Raw genomic sequence first — 23,376 nt, forward strand, 5'->3', positions numbered from 1 at the left:
GGCTGGCATCTGTTGTTACAATTGTCCAATCTGGCCTGCGAAAGGTCATACCTTTGGACAGATGGACCCGAGATAGCCACCAGAGAAGAGAATCTCTGGTATCTTGATCCAGATTTAGCAGAGGGGACAAATCTGTGTAATCCCCATTCCACTGACTGAGCATGCATAATTGCAGCGGTCTAAGATGTAGGCGCGCAAATGGCACTATGTCCATCGCCGCTACCATTAAGCCGATCACTTCCATGCACTGAGCCACCGAAGGCCGCGGAATGTAGTGAAGAACACGGCAGGAATTTAGAAGCTTTGATAACCTGGACTCCGTCAGGTAAATTTTCATTTCTACTGAATCTATCAGAGTTCCTAGGAAGGAAACCCTTGTGAGGGGTGATAGAGAACTCTTTCCCTCATTCACTTTCCACCCATGCGACCTCAGAAATGCCAACACTATGTCCGTATGAGATTTGGCAATTTGGAAGTTTGACGCCTGTATCAGGATGTCGTCTAGATAAGGGGCCACTGCTATGCCCCGTGGTCTTAGGACCGCCAGAAGAGACCCCAGAACCTTTGTAAAAATTCTTGGGGCTGTAGCTAACCCGAAGGGAAGAGCCACAAACTGGTAATGCCTGTCTAGAAAGGCAAACCTTAGGAACCAATGATGATCTTTGTGAATCGGTATGTGAAGGTAAGCATCCTTCAAATCCACTGTGGTCATGTACTGACCCTCCTGGATCATAGGTAGGATTGTCCGAATAGTTTCCATTTTGAACGATGGAACTCTGAGGAATTTGTTTAAGATCTTTAGATCCAAAATTGGTCTGAAGGTTCCCTCTTTTTTGGGAACCACAAACAGATTTGAATAAAATCCCTGTCCTTGTTCCATCTGTGGAACTGGATGGATCACTCCCATTATTAGGAGGTCTTGCACACAGCGTAAGAATGCTTCTTTCTTTATCTGGTTTACAGATAATCTCAAAAGGTGAAAATTCCCTTGTGGGGGGAAGCTTTGAAGTCCAGAAGATATCCCTGAGATATGATCTCCAACGCCCAGGGATCCTGAACATCTCTTGCCCACGCCTGGGCGAAGAGAGAAAGTCTGCCCCCTACTAGATCCGTTGCCGGATAGGGGGCCGTTCCTTCATGCTGTCTTAGAGGCAGCAGCAGGCTTTCTGGCCTGCTTGCCTTTGCTCCAGGCCTGGTTAGATTTCCAGGCCGGCTTGGATTGCGCAAAATTTCCCTCTTGTTTTGTAGCGGAGGAAGTTGATGCTGCACCTGCCTTGAAGTTTCGAAAGGCACGAAAATTAGACTGTTTGGCCCTTGATTTGGCCCTGTCCTGAGGAAGGGTATGACCCTTACCTCCAGTAATGTCAGCAATAATTTCCTTCAAACCAGGCCCGAATAGGGTCTGCCCCTTGAAGGCAATGTTAAGTAATTTAGACTTTGAAGTCACGTCAGCTAACCAAGATTTAAGCCATAGCGCCCTACGCGCCTGGATGGCGAATACAGAATTCTTAGCCGTTAGTTTAGTCAAATGAACAATGGCATCAGAAACAAAAGAATTAGCTAGCTTAAGTGTTCTATGCTTGTCAAGTATTTCAGTGAATGGAGTAGCTGTCTGAAAGGCCTCTTCCAGAGACTCAAACCAGAACGCCGCAGCAGCAGTGACAGGAGCAATGCATGCAAGGGGCTGCAAGATAAAACCTTGTTGAATAAACATTTTCTTAAGGTAACCTTCTAATTTTTTATCCATTGGATCTGAAAAAGCACAACTGTCCTCGACAGGGATAGTGGTATGCTTTGCTAAAGTAGAAACTGCTCCCTCCACCTTAGGGACCGTCTGCCATAAGTCCCGTGTGGTGGCGTCTATTGGAAACATTTTTCTAAAAATAGGAGGGGGGGAAAACGGCACACCGGGTCTGTCCCACTCCTTAGTAATAATTTCTGTAAACCTTTTAGGTATTGGAAAAACGTCAGTACACACCGGCACCGCGTAGTATTTATCCAGTCTACACAATTTCTCTGGCACTGCAATTGTGTCACAGTCATTCAGAGCAGCTAAAACCTCTCCAAGCAACACCCGGAGGTTCTCAAGCTTAAATTTAAAAGTAGACATATCTGAATCAGGTTTCCCCGAGTCAGAGACGTCACCCACAGACTGAAGCTCTTCCTCAGCTTCTGCATATTGTGACGCAGTATCAGACATGGGCCTTAAAACATCTGCGCGCTCTGTATTACGTCTAACCCCAGAGCTATCGCGCTTTCCTCTGAATTAAGGCAGTCTGGCTAATACCGCTGACAGGGTATTATCCATGATTGCCGCCATGTCCTGCAAAGTAATCGCTATGGGCGTCTTTGATGTACTTGGCGCCATTTTAGCGTGAGTCCCTTGAGCTGGAGTCAAAGGGTCCGACACATGGGGAGAGTTAGTCGGCATAACTTCCCCCTCGTCAGAATCCTCTGGTGATAATTATTTTAAAGATAACAGCTGATCTTTATTGTTTAAAGTGAAATCAATACATTTAGTACACATTCTCCTATGGGGTTCCACCATGACTTTTAAACATAATGAACAAGGAGTTTCCTCTATGTCAGACATGTTTATACAGACTAGCAATGAGACTAGCAAGCTTGGAAAACACTTTAAATCAAGTTAACAAGCAATATAAAAAAATGTTACTGTGCCTTTAAGAGAAACAAATTTTGCCAAAATTTGAAATAACAGTGAAAAAAGGCAGTTAAACTAACGAAATTTTTACAGTGTATGTAACAAGTTAGCAGAGCATTGCACCCACTTGCAAATGGATGATTAACCCCTTAATACAAAAAACAGATTAACAAAACGAAAAATATGTTTTTTAAACAGTCATAACAACTGCCACAGCTCCTACTTTTGAAGCCTTTTGAGCCCTTCAGAGATGTCCTATAGCATGCAGGGGACTGCTGAGGGAAGCTGAATGTCACAGTTTGTAATTTTAACTGCACCAACTGTAACTTTTATACTATAACAGTGGAAAGCCTCAGGAAACTGTTTCTAGGCAAAAATAAAGCCAGCCATGTGGAAAAAACTAGGCCCCAATAAGTTTTATCACCAAAGCATATATAAAAACGATTAAACATGCCAGCAAACGTTTTATATTGCACATTAATAAGAGTATATACCTCTGATAGCAAGCCTGATACTAGTCGCTATTAAATCACTGTATTTAGGCTTTAATTTACATTAATCCGGTATCAGCAGCATTTTCTAGCAAATTCCATCCCTAGAGAAACTTAACTGCACATACCTTATTGCAGGATACCCTGCACACCATTCTCCCTCTGAAGTTACCTCACTCCTCAGACATATGTGAGAACGGCAGTGGATCTTAGTTACTTCTGCTAAGATCATAGAAAAACGCAGGCAGAATCTTCTTCTAAATGCTGCCTGAGAAAAAATAGTACACTCCGGTACCATTTAAAAACAATAAACTTTTGATTGAAGAAAAAACTAACTATATTTTACCACTTTCCTCTAACTACCTCCAGCTATGTTGAGAGCTTGCAAGAGAATGACTGGGTATGGCAGTTAGGGGAGGAGCTATATAGCAGCTCTGCTGTGGGTGATCCTCTTGCAACTTCCTGTTGGGAAGGAGAATATCCCACAAGTAATGGATGATCCGTGGACTGGATACACCTAACAAGAGAAACATATTTACTAAGTAAGTCCTACCTACTCTGCCAATGAAAGTGATCTACTGCCTGACTTTGGCACACACTGTACAAACTGAAGTGCCAAGTCTGTCTCACACTGTGCATAGTGGTTTAGTGCACACTCAGAAATCCTCTCAAATGCTAATGCTTTACTCCTTGTAATTACATTTCCCATGCTCAATAGCACTCTGCTGCAGCGCCCTCTGGTGGCTGCCAAAATGTAAAGTAATAGTTGTGCTTGCCTTGTGGGGCCCCCTTGCCCACTGGGCCCCTGGCAGGAGTTCCCATTGTCATATTCATATATTCACCCCCTGATGGCGGCCCTGGCTACTATTAAGAAAGGATTAATTACAGCGGTCATTTTCATCTTCACAAAATGAATATGATTAAATAATTTTCTAGTAAGAAGTAAAATAACACATAATTTTACCTTTGTAAAATTTGAAGTGACTTCTTATTTAAATCATCTTGAGTGCTTTTCTGTGTAGCTACAAAGGAGAAAAAAATGTGTCTTAATTACAATAAATCAAAAGAAATGCAGCCTTAGGATACTGAAAAACAGTTCATCTGTCTGAAACCTGGGTCTATTACAATATGTCATTTTACATTACAAAACAACATAATGGTTGACAATTGTGTTAAAGTCAGAGGCACTAATTAGATAGCAGGTGAAATTTAAGGACCATTATATGTTCAACTACATCATTTCAAAGTTTCCTTAACAACCACATTGTGAGTGATCGAATGCTGGGTAACTTGTCAAGTTAAAGGGACATTATACACTCAATGTTTTGTAGATGATCCATTTATATAGCCTATACAGGGTTTTTTTGGTTTTTTTTTATAGTTTTGCTTATTTTTAAATAACATTGCACTGAGTTTCAGACTCCTAACCAAGTTGTAAAGTATACTGATGTATTCCTACTCCAGCTTGTTCCTGTTTCAGTAAAGAGTTTTTCTTTTTTTAAATAATTTTTTTATTGAGTTTTTTTTGCGTGGAACATACATAAAACACAATACACCATTTTGTAAAAAGAAAAAAAATACAAAATACAAACATAGTTACACGAAAAATTTCGGAGATCATACAATAGCTTGGTGAAAGGTTAGTGAAACCTCTATTTTTCAATAATATATCACATGTGACTGACCTGTTAGGAACAAAGATTCAGGCCCTATGGGCCAAAAATATGAAAAATAATAGCTATCTGATGGTCAGGAGTCAAGCTCGCTAGGAGCTTCAAAGTATATCATGCGTAGCTGGCCTATGAGGAGCTTTGTTTTAGGCCCAATGGACCTAGAGTATAGGAAATAATAGATAACTAATGACCAGAAATCTAGTTCTTTAATAGCTTCAAAAGGAGCATGAATACATGTGTAATAAGTGGGGGAAGGGGGATATTCAGCGGGTAAGCACCGCTATGTATATTAGGGAGAGAGTGGAGGGAGTGGAGGGCGGAGCCATAGGAAAATAGGAGTATAGTGGGAGACTTGGAGGGGCCTATTAATCATGGTAATGTAGCAAAATAAATGGGCTGATATCTAGTTACCCAGCTATGAATTATTAGTCATGTGAACATGTGGCATATGCCTGCCACTTGGGAGCCTTTGCTTAACTAATATAATGAGGCTATATTATAATATATTAGAAGGGACCATTGGCATGGCAATCCTATAGCCCATAAGAAAACTGTCCCAGCGTCTACATGTAAAGAATCTATGACTGTATCAGCCTAAATCTGCTTTAGAATCTACACAGATATGTATATATGTATAAATTATTTGCTGCATACTTAGGTTTACACTACGGCTAAGGCAAGAAAGTAGGGAGGGAACTCCTCAGCTTTTCTGCATCTCAAGATGTATAGCCAGGAATTTTTAGAACTCCCTGAGCTAGGGTTATTAAGACAATGTCTTAGTGTAATGTCTTAGTGTATATCGTGCACATAAGGGGAATAGAAGGTGTAAATTAGAGTACTGTAGTCTTACGGTTATCTCTATGTAATATGTGTAAATCTTATGTAGGGGACTGATATATATGACAAGTGGGAGATCCCTTATCCAAAAGTTTAAAACCTAATTAATAGGTTACTATCAATATAGAACTATAACTTTAGGTATGTAAGGCGACCAAAGTTTCATCAACTAACATGAAAACCAGATATTGACATTTGTAACGTAGTACTTCAAGGATGCTAAGGATGTTATACCTGAGTCAGACAGCTAAGGGTATAGTAGTACATAAATAGTGTCACGTCTTCATATACTCAGTGGTTTCAGAAGTCCATGAACTGAATATTGAATTATAACATCTCTGCCACAGGGTAGTATCTGTTATAGTTGTCTCACGCAAAATATTAAGGTTTAAAATTAGAGATAATGACAAAATATATAAGTATACTGGATAGGTGCTATTCTAGAGTAGACATTTACATATAGAGTTTTATAAGGACTGCAAGCTTATATCTACCTACCCAGTACACACATAGAACATTCAAATAGTAGTGTCAAACTTGTTAAACCCTAAAACAATAAACATGTAGGTTTAGGTGAAGAGCATAGATATTGGCACATGTATGTGTAAGGTTTACATAGGGCTGTGACTGTAGGATAGTATACATATATATAAAATTAAGGCATATTGCAAGAAGTTTTACCCTGAAGTATCTATTAACACTGCATAATCAATTAAAACATAGAATGTGAATGAACCAGCAAGAATGAACCATAGCATAAAACTGTGTTGGTCATATTTCTTCAAAAAGGACACTTATTAAATGAATACTGACTATATGACTAATGAGGTTATTCTCAAACAAATCAGCCTTACTTTTTCTCCTCTTACATCTCTCAGAGATCTTCACATTTAGCTCATAATAAACATATATATAGTTAAAAACACACAAATAACTAGTATAAGAACAGTTTTAGTGGTGACAAAACTAGGGAAGCATAAAAGTTCACCCTCAGACAATACTGTCGTCATCCATACCCTAGGTATAAGGTCAGTGTTCCAGAGAAATGTTTCCTCATATAGATATAATGTCTAGACAAATATATACTGTAAGTCCAGCAAATTATAGCAGATTGGTGCATTGCTAGTGTTAAATATTATACATGAAACTAGAGCATAGTGAACAATTTAATAAAGTTCTAAGGTATATAGCAATAACTTATAGCAATTTATCTAACTATAGTTCACAACACCTATTACATATTAGCAATAACGTAGAGAGTAAACAGACCAACATTTATGAAATTTTACATTCTAAGTGACAAAGACAACATTTGTGTGGACAATCTAGAAATAAGAATGTACAAAACTAAACATCTGCTAGTAGTCCTGCCAAAGTTATATAAGTAGTCCCTATATCAAAATTCAGAATGCAGTCTGTAGAGAGGGCAATAGTAAGCAGGAGCTCTGAAGCATGTAGCAAGTGCGATATCCGGACCATAGCTGCTAAATGATATCTTGCCCCTATCTTTTTTAGAAATGTATTGTACACTAATTCAGGCATATTAATGAAAATGTCCAGGCGATATCAACAGTGGACAGGTCACATATTACTTAGTGAAATAGAGAGTCTTAAGAAGCATTACCCAATGTTCGAATGGTATCTGGTTAGAGTCCTGAAAGATGAGGCAGAAACATAATCCGGGAAAAACAAATGTTTTTGTCTCTCTTAAGGCAATATTTACTATGTCAGTGTGCATCTTGAAAATCAGGGGGGATCATGCTGCATGTTGATAGATTATGCGGTCAGTAAGTCCCCATGGGAGGCCAGATAGTCAGCCTACGCCTAATCTGTGTGAGATTGACAAAGTCAATAGAGCCCTCTTATCCAACAGTATCCCGCCTGTAACGGAGTCTGTGGAACGCCTTGTCTGCTCTATATGTGTACTAGTAGGCCACAGCAGTATAGAAAAGACAGCCCGCCCAACACAAACCTCCGTGGGTAACAGTATAGTGGACATCAGATTTTCATCTCTCAGGATACACACCTCTCCGCTGTTCAGCATCGATAGGGAGCAAGGTATCTCCTTAGCCATGAGGGAAGACTTGGGATCCGGTGTCCGCCGCAGCTCTACCCTCTGTAGGGTCAGCTCCAATATTCCGGTAACACTCTCTGCAATTGGCGGGCAATCCGGAATCAGCAGACCGCATTGGTCTTGCAATGGCCAGTCTCGATTCTCCTCTTCAATGCGGGTCAGTAGCAGATGATGTCACGCTGCTAAGGTGCTTTCTAATGTATGTTGCTCCCCTGAGTCTCCAGACTCTTCACTAGCCAGTGTGCTCGTGGCACTTCCTCGACACATGCACAGACGACCCAGCAATCTCATGCTGTTCTGTGCTTTATCCCCTCCTGAGCCATAATAGTATTCACACCCATCTGCCGGGACAGCAGCTGTTTCCAAAGGTGCACCCCTTTCCGATAAGTGCAGAGACTGCGACCGGGCTTCCATGCTAAGATCAAAGTTGCCGCCGCCATCTTGTCTGCCATGCGGGGTATGGAACTGGTCACGGAGTTGCGCTAATAGCTGGCTAACTGCCAAAAAGTGATTGTCTAGGCTTTTAAGAGCCTTATCCTCAAATTTGCGCAGTGCAGCTTCTGGATCCATATTAATGGGTGTAAAGAGGAGCGAGCTCCGCAAATGCCAAGGGGGATCTTATCCTCACCGCTTAGCAAAATATTGTAGGCCCCAAGTCGTAACGTCTCTTCAGTATCTCCACCGACTAAAGTTCAAACTTCTGCTACTCGCTGGGCTGATATATGTATGTATCTGTACTTTCTACACATTTTAAAAGTTTTTTGTCTGTTCTAGGAAAGATATTTATACATGTTTGACTAGTTAAATCAGGAGAGCCCTAAGCTTGCACGTCTGCTCTCCTTGCTCACAGGCTCCGCCCCCCCGGTAAAGAGTTTTTCATATGCAGAGGAAGGGGGAGGGGTCTGTTTTTTTTATTTTTGCTATACACCAACTTTCAGTGCGTTTTCCTGCTAACCATTTTAACAGAGCTAAACTGGGGGCTTCTAAGTAAGTTTTTAAACTGTTTTAAACTGGATTTTTATATCAGTATCTCTGCATTTTATTCTTTATAGTAGTGTCTATTACATGCAGCTATATACAAATTGGTGTATACTGTCCCTTTAACTAACAGGTATTTTTCTCAATAATTATTATTATTATCGGTTATTTGTAGAGCGCCAACAGATTCTGCAGCGTTAAATAATTAACATAAAAGATTGATAAAAGGGACACAAAAACAGAATTTATGCTTACCTGATAAATTACTTTCTCCAACGGTGTGTCCGGTCCACGGCGTCATCCTTACTTGTGGGAATATCTCTTCCCCAACAGGAAATGGCAAAGAGTCCCAGCAAAAGCTGGCCATATAGTCCCTCCTAGGCTCCGCCCACCCCAGTCATTCGACCGACGGACAGGAGGAAAAAAACAGGAGAAACTATAGGGTGCCGTGGTGACTGTAGTTAGAGAAAATAATTCATCAAACCTGATTAAAAAACCAGGGCGGGCCGTGGACCGGACACACCGTTGGAGAAAGTAATTTATCAGGTAAGCATAAATTCTGTTTTCTCCAACATTGGTGTGTCCGGTACACAGCGTCATTCTTACTTGTGGGAACCAATACCAAAGCTTTAGGACACGTATGAAGGGAGGGAGCAAATCAGGTTACCTAAACGGAAGGCACCACGGCTTGCAAAACCTTTCTCCCAAAAATAGCCTCCGAAGAAGCAGAAGTATCAAATTTGTAAAATTTGGCAAAAGTATGCAGTGAAGACCAAGTCGCTGCCTTACATATCTGATCAACAGAAGCCTCGTTCTTGAAGGCCCATGTGGAAGCCACAGCCCTAGTAGAGTGAGCTGTGATTCTTTCAGGGGGCTGCCGTCCGGCAGTCTCGTAAGCCAATCGGATGATGCTTTTAAGCCAAAAGGAAAGAGAGGTAGAAGTCGCTTTTTGACCTCTCCTCTTACCAGAATAGACGACAAACAGAGAAGATGTTTGTCTGAAATCCTTTGTAGCTTCTAAATAGAATTTTAGAGCACGGACTACGTCCAAATTGTGCAACAAACGTTCCTTCTTTGAAACTGGATTCGGACACAAAGAAGGTACAACTATCTCCTGGTTAATATTTTTGTTAGAAACAACCTTTGGAAGAAATCCAGGCTTAGTACGCAAAACCACCTTATCTGCATGGAACACCAGATAGGGTGGAGAACACTGCAAAGCAGATAACTCAGAAACTCTTCTAGCAGAAGAAATAGCAACCAAAAACAAAACTTTCCAAGATAACAACTTAATATCTATGGAATGTAAAGGTTCAAACGGAACCCCTTGAAGAACTGAAAGAACTAGATTTAAACTCCAGGGAGGAGTCAAAGGTCTGTAAACAGGCTTGATCCTAACCAGAGCCTGAACAAATGCTTGAACATCTGGCACAGCTGCCAGTCGTTTGTGTAGTAAGACAGATAAAGCAGAAATCTGTCCCTTCAGAGAACTCGCAGATAATCCTTTATCCAAACCTTCTTGTAGAAAGGAAAGGATCTTAGGAATTTTTATCTTATTCCATGGGAATCCCTTGGATTCACACCAGCAGATATATCTTTTCCATATTTTATGGTAAATTTTTCTAGTTACCGGTTTTCTGGCTTGAACCAGAGTATCTATCACAGAATCTGAAAACCCACGCTTTGATAGAATCAAGCGTTCAATCTCCAAGCCGTTAGCTGGAGGGAGACCAGATTTGGATGTTCGAATGGACCCTGTACAAGAAGGTCCTGTCTCAAAGGTAGCTTCCAGGGTGGAGCCGATGACATATTCACCAGGTCTGCATACCAAGTCCTGCGTGGCCACGCAGGAGCTATCAAGATCACCGAGGCCCTCTCCTGCTTGATCCTGGCAACCAGCCTGGGAATGAGAGGAAACGGTGGAAACACATAAGCTAGGTTGAAGGTCCAAGGCGCTACTAGTGCATCCACTAGAGTCGCCTTGGGATCCCTGGATCTGGACCCGTAGCAAGGAACCTTGAAGTTCTGACGAGACGCCATCAGATCCATATCTGGAATGCCCCATAATTGCGTCAACTGGGCAAAGATCTCCGGGTGGAGTTCCCACTCCCCCGGATGGAATGTCTGACGACTCAAGTAATCCGCTTCCCAGTTTTCCACACCTGGGATGTGGATCGCAGATAGGTGGCAGGAGTGATCCTCCGCCCATTGTATTATTTTGGTCACTTCTTTCATCGCCAGGGAACTCCTTGTCCCCCCCTGATGATTGATATAAGCAACAGTCGTCATGTTGTCTGATTGGAATCTTATGAATCTTAGTTCCAGAATGTTTATCGGGAGAAGAGACTCTTCCTGAGACCATAGTCCCTGAGCTTTCAGGGATTCCCAGACCGCGCCCCAGCCCACTAGACTGGCGTCGGTCGTGACGATGACCCACTCTGGTCTGCGGAAGCTCATTCCCTGGGATAGGTGGTCCAGGGTTAGCCACCAAAGGAGTGAATCTCTGGTCTTCTGATCTACTTGAATCACTGGAGACAAGTCTGTATAGTCCCCATTCCACTGTTTCAGCATGCACAGTTGTAATGGTCTTAGATGAATTTGCGCAAAAGGAACTATGTCCATTGCTGCAACCATCAACCCTACTACTTCCATGCACTGAGCTATGGAAGGACGTGGAACAGAATAAAGAACTTGACAAGCGCTTAGAAGTTTTGACTTTCTGACCTCTGTCAGAAAAATCCTCATTTCTAAAGAATCTATTATTGTTCCCAAGAAGGGAACTCTTGTCGACGGAGACAGATAACTTTTTTCTGTGTTCACCTTCCATCCGTGAGATCTGAGAAAGGCCAGAACGATGTCTGTATGAGCCTTTGCCTTTGAAAGGGACGACACTTATATTAGAATGTCGTCCAAGTATGGTACTACTGCAATGCCCCTCGGTCTTAGAACCGCTAGAAGGGACCCGAGTACCTTTGTGAAAATCCTTGGAGCAGTGGCTAACCCGAATGGGAGGGCCACAAACTGGTAATGCTTGTCCAGAAAGGCGAACCTTAGGAACTGATGATGTTCTTTGTGGATAGGAATATGTATGTACGCATCCTTTAGATCCACGGTAGTCATAAATTGACCTTCCTGGATTGTAGGTAGAATCGTTCGAATGGTTTCCATTTTGAACGATGGTACTCTGAGAAATTTGTTTAGGATTTTTAAATCCAGAATTGGTCTGAAGGTTCCCTCTTTTTTGGGAACTACGAACAGATTTGAGTAAAATCCCATTCCTTGTTCCGTCATTGGAACTGGGTGTATCACTCCCATCTTTAACAGGTCTTCTACACAATGTAAGAATGCCTGTCTCTTTATTTGGTTTGAGGATAAGTGAGACATGTGAAACCTTCCCCTTGGGGGTAGTTCCTTGAATTCCAGAAGATAACCCTGAGAAACTATTTCTAGCGTCCAGGGATCCTGAACATCTCTTGCCCAAGCCTGAGCAAAGAGAGAGAGTCTGCCCCCCACTAGATCCGGTCCCGGATTGGGGGCTACTCCTTCATGCCGTTTTGTTAGCAGCAGCAGGCTTCTTGGCCTGCTTACCCTTGTTCCAGCCTTGCATCGGTTTCCAGGCTGGTTTGGTCTGTGAAGCATTACCCTCTTGCTTAGAGGATGCAGAATTAGAGGCCGGTCCGTTCCTGAAATTACGAAAGGAACGAAAATTAGACTTATTCTTGGCTTTGAAAGGCCTATCTTGTGGGAGCGCGTGGCCCTTTCTCCCAGTGATGTCTGAGATAATCTCTTTCAATTCTGGCCCAAAGAGAGTTTTACCCTTGAAGGGGATATTAAGCAATTTTGTCTTGGATGATACATCCGCTGACCAAGACTTTAGCCAAAGCGCTCTGCGCACCACAATTGCAAACCCTGAATTTTTCGCCGCTAATCTAGCTAATTGCAAAGCGGCATCTAAAATAAAAGAATTAGCCAACTTAAGTGCGTGAACTCTGTCCATAACCTCCTCATATGGAGTCTCTCTACTGAGCGACTTTTCTAGTTCCTCGAACCAGAACCACGCTGCTGTAGTGACAGGAACAATGCACGAAATGGGTTGCAGAAGGTAACCTTGATGTACAAAAATCTTTTTAAGCAAACCCTCCAATTTTTTATCCATAGGATCTTTGAAAGCACAATTATCCTCAATAGGAATAGTAGTGCGCTTGTTTAGAGTAGAAACTGCCCCCTCGACCTTAGGGACTGTCTGCCATAAGTCCTTTCTGGGGTCGACCATAGGAAATAATTTCTTAAATATAGGAGGGGGGACAAAAGGTATGCCGGGCTTCTCACACTCCTTATTCACTATGTCCGCCACCCGCTTGGGTATAGGAAAAGCGTCGGGGTGCACCGGAACCTCTAGGAACTTGTCCATCTTGCATAATTTTTCTGGGATGACCAGGTTGTCACAATCATCCAGAGTAGATAACACCTCCTTAAGCAGTGCGCGGAGATGCTCTAATTTAAATTTAAATGTCACAACATCAGGTTCAGCCTGTTGAGAAATTTTTCCTGAATCTGAAATTTCCCCATCTGACAAAACCTCCCTCATGGCCCCTTCAGATTGGTGTGAGGGTATGACAGAGCAATTATCATCAGCGCCCTCCTGCTCTTCAGTGTTTAAAACAGAGCAATCGCGCTTTCTCTGATATGCAGGCATTTTGGATAAAATATTTGCTATGGAGTTATCCATTACTGCCGTCAATTGTTGCATAGTAATAAGCATTGGCGCGCTAGAAGTACTAGGGGCCTCCTGCGTGGGCAAAACTGGTGTAGACACAGAAGGAGATGATGTAGAACCATGTCTACTCCCTTCATCTGAGGAATCATCTTGGGCAATTTCATTATTTTTGGCAGTACTGTCCTTACTTTGTTTGGACGCTATGGCACAATTATCACACAATTTTGAAGGGGGAGACACATTGGCTTTCATACATATAGAACATAGCTTATCTGAAGGTGCAGACATGTTAAACAGGCTTAAACTTGTCAATAAAGTACAAAAAAACCCGTTTTAAACAAAATGTTACTGTCACTTTAAATTTTAAACAGTGCACACTTTATTACTGAATATGTGAAAAAGTATGAAGGAATTGTTAAAAAATCACCACAGTGTCTTAAAGCATTCAAGGTATTGCACACCAATTTTCAAAGCTTTAACCCTTAAATTAAAGAAACCGGAGCCGGTTACAGTTTTAACCCCTCTACAGTCCCAGCTACAGCCTTTGCTGCGACTTTACCAAACCCAGAGGGGAATACGATACCAAATGAAGCCTTTTAGGAAGTTTTCCAACTACTTGGGATCCTCACACATGCATCTGCATGTCTGCTCTCAAAAAGTAACTGCGCAGTAATGGCGCGAAAATGAGGCTCAGCCTACAACTGGGAAGGCCCTTCCTGACTGGAAAGGTGTCTAACACAGTGCCTGACGGTAAAAAAACGTTCCCCAAGCTTATAAGTGTGAATTACAAGCATAAACATGTATAAAATGCCCAAATAAAGCAATCGATTTTGCCCATAAAAGTGTCTACCAGTTTTATAGCCCATATTAAGCCCTTTATTCTGTTTGAGACTAAGAAAATGGCTTACCGGTCCCCATGAGGGGATATGACAGCCTTCCAGCATTACACAGTCTTGTTAAAAATATGGCTAGTCATACCTTAAGCAGAAAAGTCTGCTAACTGTTTCCCCCAACTGAAGTTACTTCATCTCAACAGTCCTATGTGGAAACAGCACCCGATTTTAGTTACTATCTGCTAAAATCATCTTCCTCTCACAAACAGATTCTTCATCTTTTTCTGTTTCAGAGTAAATAGTACATACCAGCACTATTTTAAAATAACAAACTCTTGATAGTAGAATAAAAAAACTACAACTAAAACACCACATACTCTTAACCATCTCCGTGGAGATGTTGCCTGTGCAACGGCAAAGAGAATGACTGGGGTGGGCGGAGCCTAGGAGGGACTATATGGCCAGCTTTTGCTGGGACTCTTTGCCATTTCCTGTTGGGGAAGAGATATTCCCACAAGTAAGGATGACGCCGTGGACCGGACACACCAATGTTGGAGAAAACCACATTTTTTTCTTTAATAATTCATACAGAGAATACAATCATAAACAACTTTCTAATTTACTTCTATTCTTAATTTGTCTTCGTTCTCTTGGTATCTTTTGTTGAAAAGCAGTGACACAAGCTCAGGCGCGTACACGTGTCTGGAACACTATATGGCAGCAGTTTTGCAAGAATCACAAACACTATACAAATCCCAAACCTATAGGGAAATATAGGAGGCACTCAAAGTCCTGTAGCTCAAATAAAAATATCAGAATCCAAGTCAAAGTGAGTAATGTCACAGCAGTTTCTTTCTTTCTTCAAAGGAAAAAGTAATGTCCCCACAAGACCAGTAAAATTGAATAGTTGAATAGTAGGTGTGAACAAAAGGTACTCACAAAAACTTAAATTATGCTTACCTGATCATTTTCTTTTCTTCAGATGGAAAGAGTCCACAGCTGCATTCATTACTTTTGGGAATTTAGAACCTGGCCACCAGGAGGAGGCAAAGACACCCCAGCCAAAGGCTTAAATACTCCTATCACTTCCCTCATCCCCCAGTCATTCTGCCAAGTAAAAAGGAACAGTAGAAGAAATATCAAGGTGAAAAGGTGCCAGAAGAACAAAAATAACAGACGCCTCACAGAAAAAAATACGGGTGGGGAGCTGTGGACTCTTTCTATCTGAAGAAAAGAAAATTATCAGGTAAGCATAATTTAAGTTTTTCTTCATAAATAGAAAGAGTCCACAGCTGCATTCATTACTTTTGGGAAAACAATACCCAAGCTATAGAGGACACTGAATGCAAAAACGGGAGGTTACAAGAGGCGGCCCATTCTGAGGGCACCTAGCCTGAAAACCCTACCCCAAAAAAAATCCTGCTTCGTCTGAAGCCGACAACAACTTTGAAAAAAGAGGAAAAGGCCCAAGGACACTGACCCGCAGATAGTCCACAGCCTTGCTAGAGACCACAGGAACTAGACTCGACTGAGTAAACAGCCTCCAAGAGACACCGTCCCCAGCAGTTGGTATCCAAACAACACACCCCTTACTAAAAAAGGGATCAAACTACCGTATTCTTCCACAAAGAAGAAAAGGCGCTGAGAAAACATGATTGTACTTGTAAAGCGCTGCAAATCCCTCTTAAGGGACTCAAGGCGCTGCTCAATTTATCAACCTCGAAAGGGGGAAAGGCTGAGTACACTTCGCCGGGGATCAAACTTGCAACCCTTGGTTTGCTACAGTGCAGAGTAGCCACAGTGCATTAGTAAGCTGAGCTAGCTTCCAGCTAGCATAAGGAACTCCGGAATAAAACCCTAAAAAGGGCACAACGAGTCCTAAATAAAACACAGAGCAAAAACCCGAGAAACCGGGTCACGCTAACAGAGACCCAACCAGTCTCATAGAAACAAGGGGAGGCAACGCCCAGAAATACAGAAACCACGGGATAAGGCCGGGAGTCTGAAACAGAGACTGGATCTTCCCCTAACACAGTGCAACTGCACTCTAGAAAGCAACTGAAGACTAAAGTCCCCAAGTCGAAAAAAGGTATCTCAGAATACCGAAATATTCAGAACGAAACCTTGTGCAGCAAGTTTAGATAGGTGTGACGTACACCTGAAGCAAAAACACTGCATGCTGCAGTCATCTTAAAATGACTCTGAAACTTAAATACTTGCAGGGCAAGAAAACAGCTGAAGATAGGATCCTTCAGATTGTTAAGTATCCACTAACCAGCGGATAACGTCACAGGCTATCTAAGAGCTGCCAGTCCTTACCACAAAACTTGAATGTGAAGAAAGAAGAAACCTCAAAAAGGCTTACTGTACCTCGAATGCTCTGAGGACAAAATAGCATAGCAACATATCTCAGATCCTGCTCCAACACCAGACCAACCAAAGCGACAGACATGTCTGATAGACAGGGGGGACAGAAAGACCCCAACGACAAGCCCTCAGGGAATGGAAGAAAAAAGGGGGATTCATACACCCCAACAGAGCTCGGGTGCCAACCCAATCCGCTCCTCTAAAATAAGGCACTCCCAAGGAGAACCACCTAGGACCTGGAACAGAGAAAAGTAAAATAGATCCGTAGGAAGACCTGTCACAACTCTCTTAGACAGTCTCTACGTAGAGAGATCAATTTCCAACAGGTGGAACAGAGCGCAGTTACTGCCCCTTACAAAAATAAGCCACCTGATCCAACCTCCTACACACAGTGCAGGACAAAGACCCTCCAGAGAGAGGAAACCCCAACTCAAAAGGAAGATAAACTATCCCCTCCAAAGGGAAGGGCACAGATAAGAACAGCATACATGACCACAAGACATGAAGCCATAGTATGATCAAAACATGGACCGAATGAAAAATCATCCAGACACTACTGTTGACCCAACAGAGAAAAAAAACTCCCCATAGAGGAGCACATTCCGTCTGAAGGACAAGTCAGGCCTTAAAGTTTATAACCAGTACCCGAAGATTGATGAGAACTCTGGCCTACCTGCTTGCAAGTCCAATGAGCTAGCCCCTATGTCGCAACATAGGGTCACTGAAAAAAACTGGGTCGTCCCGAACCAGTCCACTGGATCATAAGTCTCCAGATATCCAAGAAGGATCCAAGACAAGAACTCCAGACCTGGAACCCAGAACCGTCCTAGAACGAACGACACCCTCAGGGAACACAAGATACTCCATCTGAAGCAATCAGACATCCAAGGGGATGAGAACCGGGAAACCCGGAGAACGGGTACAAGACTCACTCGTAATTCCCAGCCCAAAGGGAAGAGAACACCCCCCCAGCAAGGTACTAGGCTGCGACAAAGTCATGCAATTTCTCTAGAGCCCAAAGTCCCCAAGGGCAGCACTAAGGTAAATGAAAACGAGAACAAAGTCACCCGAAAGGGAGTAAAAGAAAGGCTAGTCTCCATAATCCTTTCAGATTAAAGTTCCAGAGGACCACACCCAAGGGAGAAGACAGAGCCTCATGGCCTTTCTAATTTAGTGGCCAAAGCCGCCACAAAAAACGGACGAAGTCCAGAAAGTCTCGACCCAAGGAAGACAACCTCTAAAAGGAATAAGTTCTAAAAGGACACTTCCAAATAGACCATGAAAGGCAAAATCGTAATAACGCCGGTATGAAGGACCTAAATCCTCCAAGCCTCCAAGCCACAACGGGAAGGAACACACTAGTTCACGAAAAATTTGGAAACCACTGAGCATGTCACTGCGGATCTCAACTGAGTCCCAGCCCACTAGATCACTATGCGCCCTCACCGGACCAACCGGACATAAAAAGGTGCCACGTGTCTGAACTAGGCCTCAAAAACAGAAGGATTTGTACCCAGTCAGGACCAGCCTGAAACCAAGGGCCCCAGCACTGTCAAGGCCACATAGAGTCTCCCCTGATGATGGAGGGATAAAGAACAGTCAGACAGACTTTTGTAAACAGAGTGACCACAAAATTGCGAGTATCAATTCCTGAGAGGAAAGTTCCAGAAGGAAACATCACACCACAACATGAGCTTTAAACCAAATAAAAATCATCCTCACCGGATGAAAATAAAATATAAGGCAACCCGTAGGTTATCGCCCAGGAATAACAGACAGACCCGCAGGACCAGCCCAACAGGTGTCCGAGACTTCCAAGCTCAGAACTGGAAAAGGATACACAAATAACTAAGACTATAAGAAGATTACTTCATCCCCTTATCTCTATGTATGCAAGCCAGTCGAAGAGTAAGACTGAGAATCCCCAGACCCATTAAGAGTGGGATCCTCCAGCAACGGCAAAAACCCACCTTAGTAGGACACGAAGGCGCGCCTGTCTATAACGAAAGACGCAACATACCTCCGCCGGGACAAAAGGAAACACCGGCCCCAAAGGTTGACCCCCTGAGGCCTCAGGGGCAGTCGCTCCCCGAAAGGCGGAACTGGACAAGGCAATCCCACGCCTGACGAGCCCCGGTTAACGAAACACGGACAATATCGTAAGCACACTCCCGGGAGGTGCAGATGTGCCAAAGATATGGCCATGCGGAAATGTGTCGTAACCTCCGGTGGGAACAGGCCACACTCCCTAGAAATAATAAGTAGCGTTTGGATTACCTGTATGCGTAGTAAGAGTTGATGGTAGGGAACTCGTCTTCTGAGAAATAGAATCCCCAGAGACTGATGGCTCAGTGGGCACCCGATTCCCCAATCCCGAGGAACAGAGCACTCTAAAATGGCATTCGGAATATAACTGATGGGCATGTATCACCCGGGCCAATTCATATTCTTTGCAAGAAGTAGAGTCTGAATCAGAGACATCCGTCTCTAAGCCTCCTCCATAACTGGGACACTGCCGCCTCCAGAGAACTAGACACCAGCGGACCAGGATTTCTCCATCACCACGGGGTCAGGAAAACGGAAATGGGGTCACAAGGTAAACCGTGCAGTCCATGTCACTAGACATAGGCTGTTATGTTCCAAAATAGCCATGAGCCAAAGCAACACTACACAGTAGCAAACAGAATCACATAACAAACATGATTATAAACCCCCTGTTCAATAATCCCCCTCAGTAGATATTAACCCTTGATTCCTAGATACAAAAAGGAGCCTCACTGAGACCCTATGTTAAAGTTATCCCCAAAGGTTTGTAGCCCCTCTCGGATAAACAGTTGAAATTATAATACATCCATAATGAAAGTAAAATGAAAAGATGTTACCGGAATCCATGCCGTGGAACAGGAACATGGCCCTTCAAGTGTGACAGATGGTAGCATCGCCTCTACCATGGACTTGAGAGAAAAAAGCAGGCAGCGAAACTCGTCAACGCTGATTGCTTGTGGAGCTGTTAATATGAGTTGGGATGGTTTCGCAGAAAGACTCTCCCTGAATCTCACTCATGCACTCACTGAGAGGCTGAAAAGACTACTTAAAACTCCAGTCCCATGCCAAAGAGTACTACCCTCCATAAGAGACTATCGAAAAAACTTCTGACACTTCTCTGCCCACCTCCTGGGACGAAAAGCAAAGAATGACTGGGGAATGAGGGAAGTGGGAGGAGTATTTAAGCATTTGTCTTGGGTGTCTTTGCCTCCTCCTGGTGGCCAGGTTCTAAATTCCCAAAAGTAATGAATGCAGCTGTGGACTCTTTCCATTTATGAAGAAAATTAATAGCACCCTCATGTGATAATAGATCCAGACTGGCCTATTGGCAGTGGGCCAGCTCACTGAAACTGCAGCATCAGGAACCATTGGGTATGGTGTGGAACACAGAATGTTTCCTGTGTGAAATGAGGAAGTAGCTACAGATTCGCAGCATTGGAATGCGGATACGGTATACATTAGGTGAACCTGAGAGTGATGTGAAGCACATTCGTAATAATTATGGAAGTGCATACTTCTTCAGAAATAAGTTACAGCCTTGAGTAAAGTGTTTTGGCCGGGACATCTGCTATAGAGGTAATCAATATGTTAATAATGCCAATACCCCTCAAAAGGGGAGACCCTTATAAAAACACAAGTCTTTAAACGTTGGCTGGGAATCAGTGTAACACGTACACCTCTATGAACCAGTGCAAGGGAATTAAACCCAACTGCTGTAATTTTAAACACTTACCCCCTCTGCACGGCCTTCTCCGGAGTAGCCCAATGTGTGTAACCTTTTGGGAGACCTCTCTCCTAGGCACAGTGTGATCAACGGTTTGTGGCTTGGAGCCGCTCCGCTCCCACAAGCCTTTTGCTTCGTTTTACGCGGCAACCTGGACGTGTGATCACTCACATGCTATGGCTCTTGATGATGACGTCATAAGACGTGGCCGGCTTCCCGGGGACAAGCAATTCCGATGATACTGCAGCCGCTCTGTAACTGAAAGAGGTCCCTTGCAATGCCAAACGTAAATGATGTGTACACCTCCAGGGATAGTCAACTTCTGTGCTCCAAATAAACGGTCCAGAGAATACAAACGTAAAAGTCTGGAGCAGCAGTAAAAGTAAAAAAGTATTTCTTTATTGTTCTATCATTAAAAATGTTTACATGAACAAAAACATGCCCTTAGTATACAAAGCTTACGTGTTTCGGCATCAAAGCCGTACTCAAAGCTATGAGTACAGCATTGATGCCGAAATGCGTAAGCTTTGGATACTAAGGGCATGTTTTTGTTTTTGTTCATGTAAACGTTTTTAATGATGGAACAATAAAGAAATACTTTTTTACTTTTACTGTTGCTCTGGACTTTTACGTTTGTAATCAATATGTTACCTTTTGCTTTTAAGGATTTATATTGCATTTCCTCTGCTCTATTTTATTGGAGCGTGCAGTTGTGCACTAAGTGCTCAAGTTCTTGATGAGACTTCTGATCGGGATTCTGCAGTTGTGAGGTGTGCAGTGTGCACTAAGTGCTCCAGTTCTTGATGAGACTTCTGATCGGGATTCTGCAGTTATGAGGCGTGCAGTGTTCACTATGTGCTCCAGTTCTTGATGAGACTTCTGATCGGGATTCTGCAGTTGTGAGGTGTGCAGTGTGCACTAAGTGTTCCAGTTCTTGATGAGACTTCTGATCGGGATTCTGCAGTTATGAGGCGTGCAGTGTTCACTATGTGCTCCAGTTCTTGATGAGACTTCTGATCGGGATTCTGCAGTTATGAGGCGTGCAGTGTTCACTATGTGCTCCAGTTCTTGATGAGACTTCTGATCAGGATTCTGCAGTTGTGAGGCATGCAGTGTGCACTAAGTGCTCCAGTTCTTGATGAGACTTCTGATCAGGATTCTGCAGTTGTGAGGTGTGCAGTGTGCACTAAGTGCTCCAGTTCTTGATGAGACTTCTGATCGGGATTCTGCAGTTATGAGGCGTGCAGTGTTCACTATGTGCTCCAGTTCTTGATGAGACTTCTGATCGGGATTCTGCAGTTATGAGGCGTGCAGTGTTCACTATGTGCTCCAGTTCTTGATGAGACTTCTGATCGGGATTCTGCAGTTATGAGGCGTGCAGTGTGCACTAAGTGCTCCAGTTCTTGATGAGACTTCTGATCAGGATTCTGCAGTTGTGAGGCATGCAGTGTGCACTAAGTGCTCCAGTTCTTGATGAGACTTCTGATCAGGATTCTGCAGTTGTGAGGCATGCAGTGTGCACTAAGTGCTCCAGTTCTTGATGAGACTTCTGATCAGGATTCTGCAGTTATGAGGCGTGCAGTGTGCACTAAGTGCTCCAGTTCTTGATGAGACTTCTGATCGGGATTCTACAGTTGTGAGGTGTGCAGCCTCTTTACAATATTGACTGTGTATACCGGACTGTTTGTTTGTTTACTAAACTATAGTAATTGTTTCACGTATTACTAATATTATGATGTTGGGCGTTGATTTTTGTATTACGCACAAACAATAAATACTACTTTCATTGGAATTTAGCTTTGATGCAGCCTTGTCATTCTTTGACAACTGAAATGTTATTAATTGTTCTTTTTTTTACATGTTTATGTAAAATGAGGCAAACTAGCTATTTATTATATATAACAAAAATGATATTTTTAAACACTGAGTAGTATCTGTGTCTGTGAAGCACAAGGAATATCTTAGTATCTGGCACAAACAAGTTCTTCATTCCCGAGAGAGAACCTTGCAATGCTATTATTACATGAATCAATTTTTTTTAAAATATTTTCTCTGAACAGGCTTTACCCAAAGCACTTGGGTGTAATAGCTGATAAATTAACAAACTTTAGAAAAAAATATTAGATTAAAAAAAAAAAAGCATATGATGGAATTCTAGGAAATGTTGAAGAGCAAACTAGAATAATATACCCAAATTAGATCATCTTTCTAGATAAACTCCTGGAATTGTAAAAAGGAGGAGCTCTAAACAGATATAGATCATACCCAGTGATTTGTGTTTTTTAATGGAATTGTTTTTATGCATTATAAAAACTAATGTTGCAAATTTTCTCATCATTTATAAATCATGTTCATGACATTCCTTTTTTTATTTTTAAAGGGATAGTAAAGCCCAAATTAAACTTGTATGATTCAGATAGGATAGGACATGTAATTTTAAACAACTTTCTATTTTACTTTTATAATCAAATTTGCTTTGTTCTCTTGGTATTCGTAGTTGAAAGCTAAAACTAGGAAGGCTCATATGCTAATTTCTAAGCCCTTGGAGGCCGACTCTAACCTTAATGCATTTGACAGTTTTTCACAGCTAAAGGGCATTAGTTCATGTGTTTTATATAGATAACACTGTGCTCACGCACGCACTAATTGTCTGAAATGCAAGTCTGTCAAAAGATCTGAGATAAGGAGGCAGTCAGCAGAAGCTTAGATACAAGGTAATTACAGATGTAAAAAGTATATTTCTATAACAGTGTTGGTTATGCAAAACTGGGGAATGGTAAATAATGGAATTAGCTATCGTTTTAAACAATAACATTTTTGGTGTTAACTATCTCTTTAATAGTTACATAATACTAATACTAGAAAGACAACAGTACACTCTCAATGAGAATAAATAGCTAGATTGTAAGTTCCCACAGGAATAGGGCCCTCAATTCCCCCTGTATTTGTTTGTAAAATTTTGTCTTTTATTGTAT

General features: G+C 42.4%; 1 protein-coding gene across 1 annotated transcript in view; it reads right to left on the reverse strand.

Moving 5' to 3' along the window:
- Positions 1-23,376, reverse strand: part of TTC7A (tetratricopeptide repeat domain 7A) — a 1,159,252-nt gene that overhangs the window by 567,166 nt on the left and 568,710 nt on the right. The window contains exon 13 of the mRNA XM_053712237.1: positions 4,118-4,175. Within this exon, the coding sequence (XP_053568212.1) occupies positions 4,118-4,175 (58 nt within the window). The remainder of the gene's footprint in view (positions 1-4,117; positions 4,176-23,376) is intronic.

The sequence above is a fragment of the Bombina bombina genome, chromosome 4 (assembly GCF_027579735.1).
Source record: "Bombina bombina isolate aBomBom1 chromosome 4, aBomBom1.pri, whole genome shotgun sequence".
Lineage (NCBI taxonomy): Eukaryota > Metazoa > Chordata > Amphibia > Anura > Bombinatoridae > Bombina > Bombina bombina.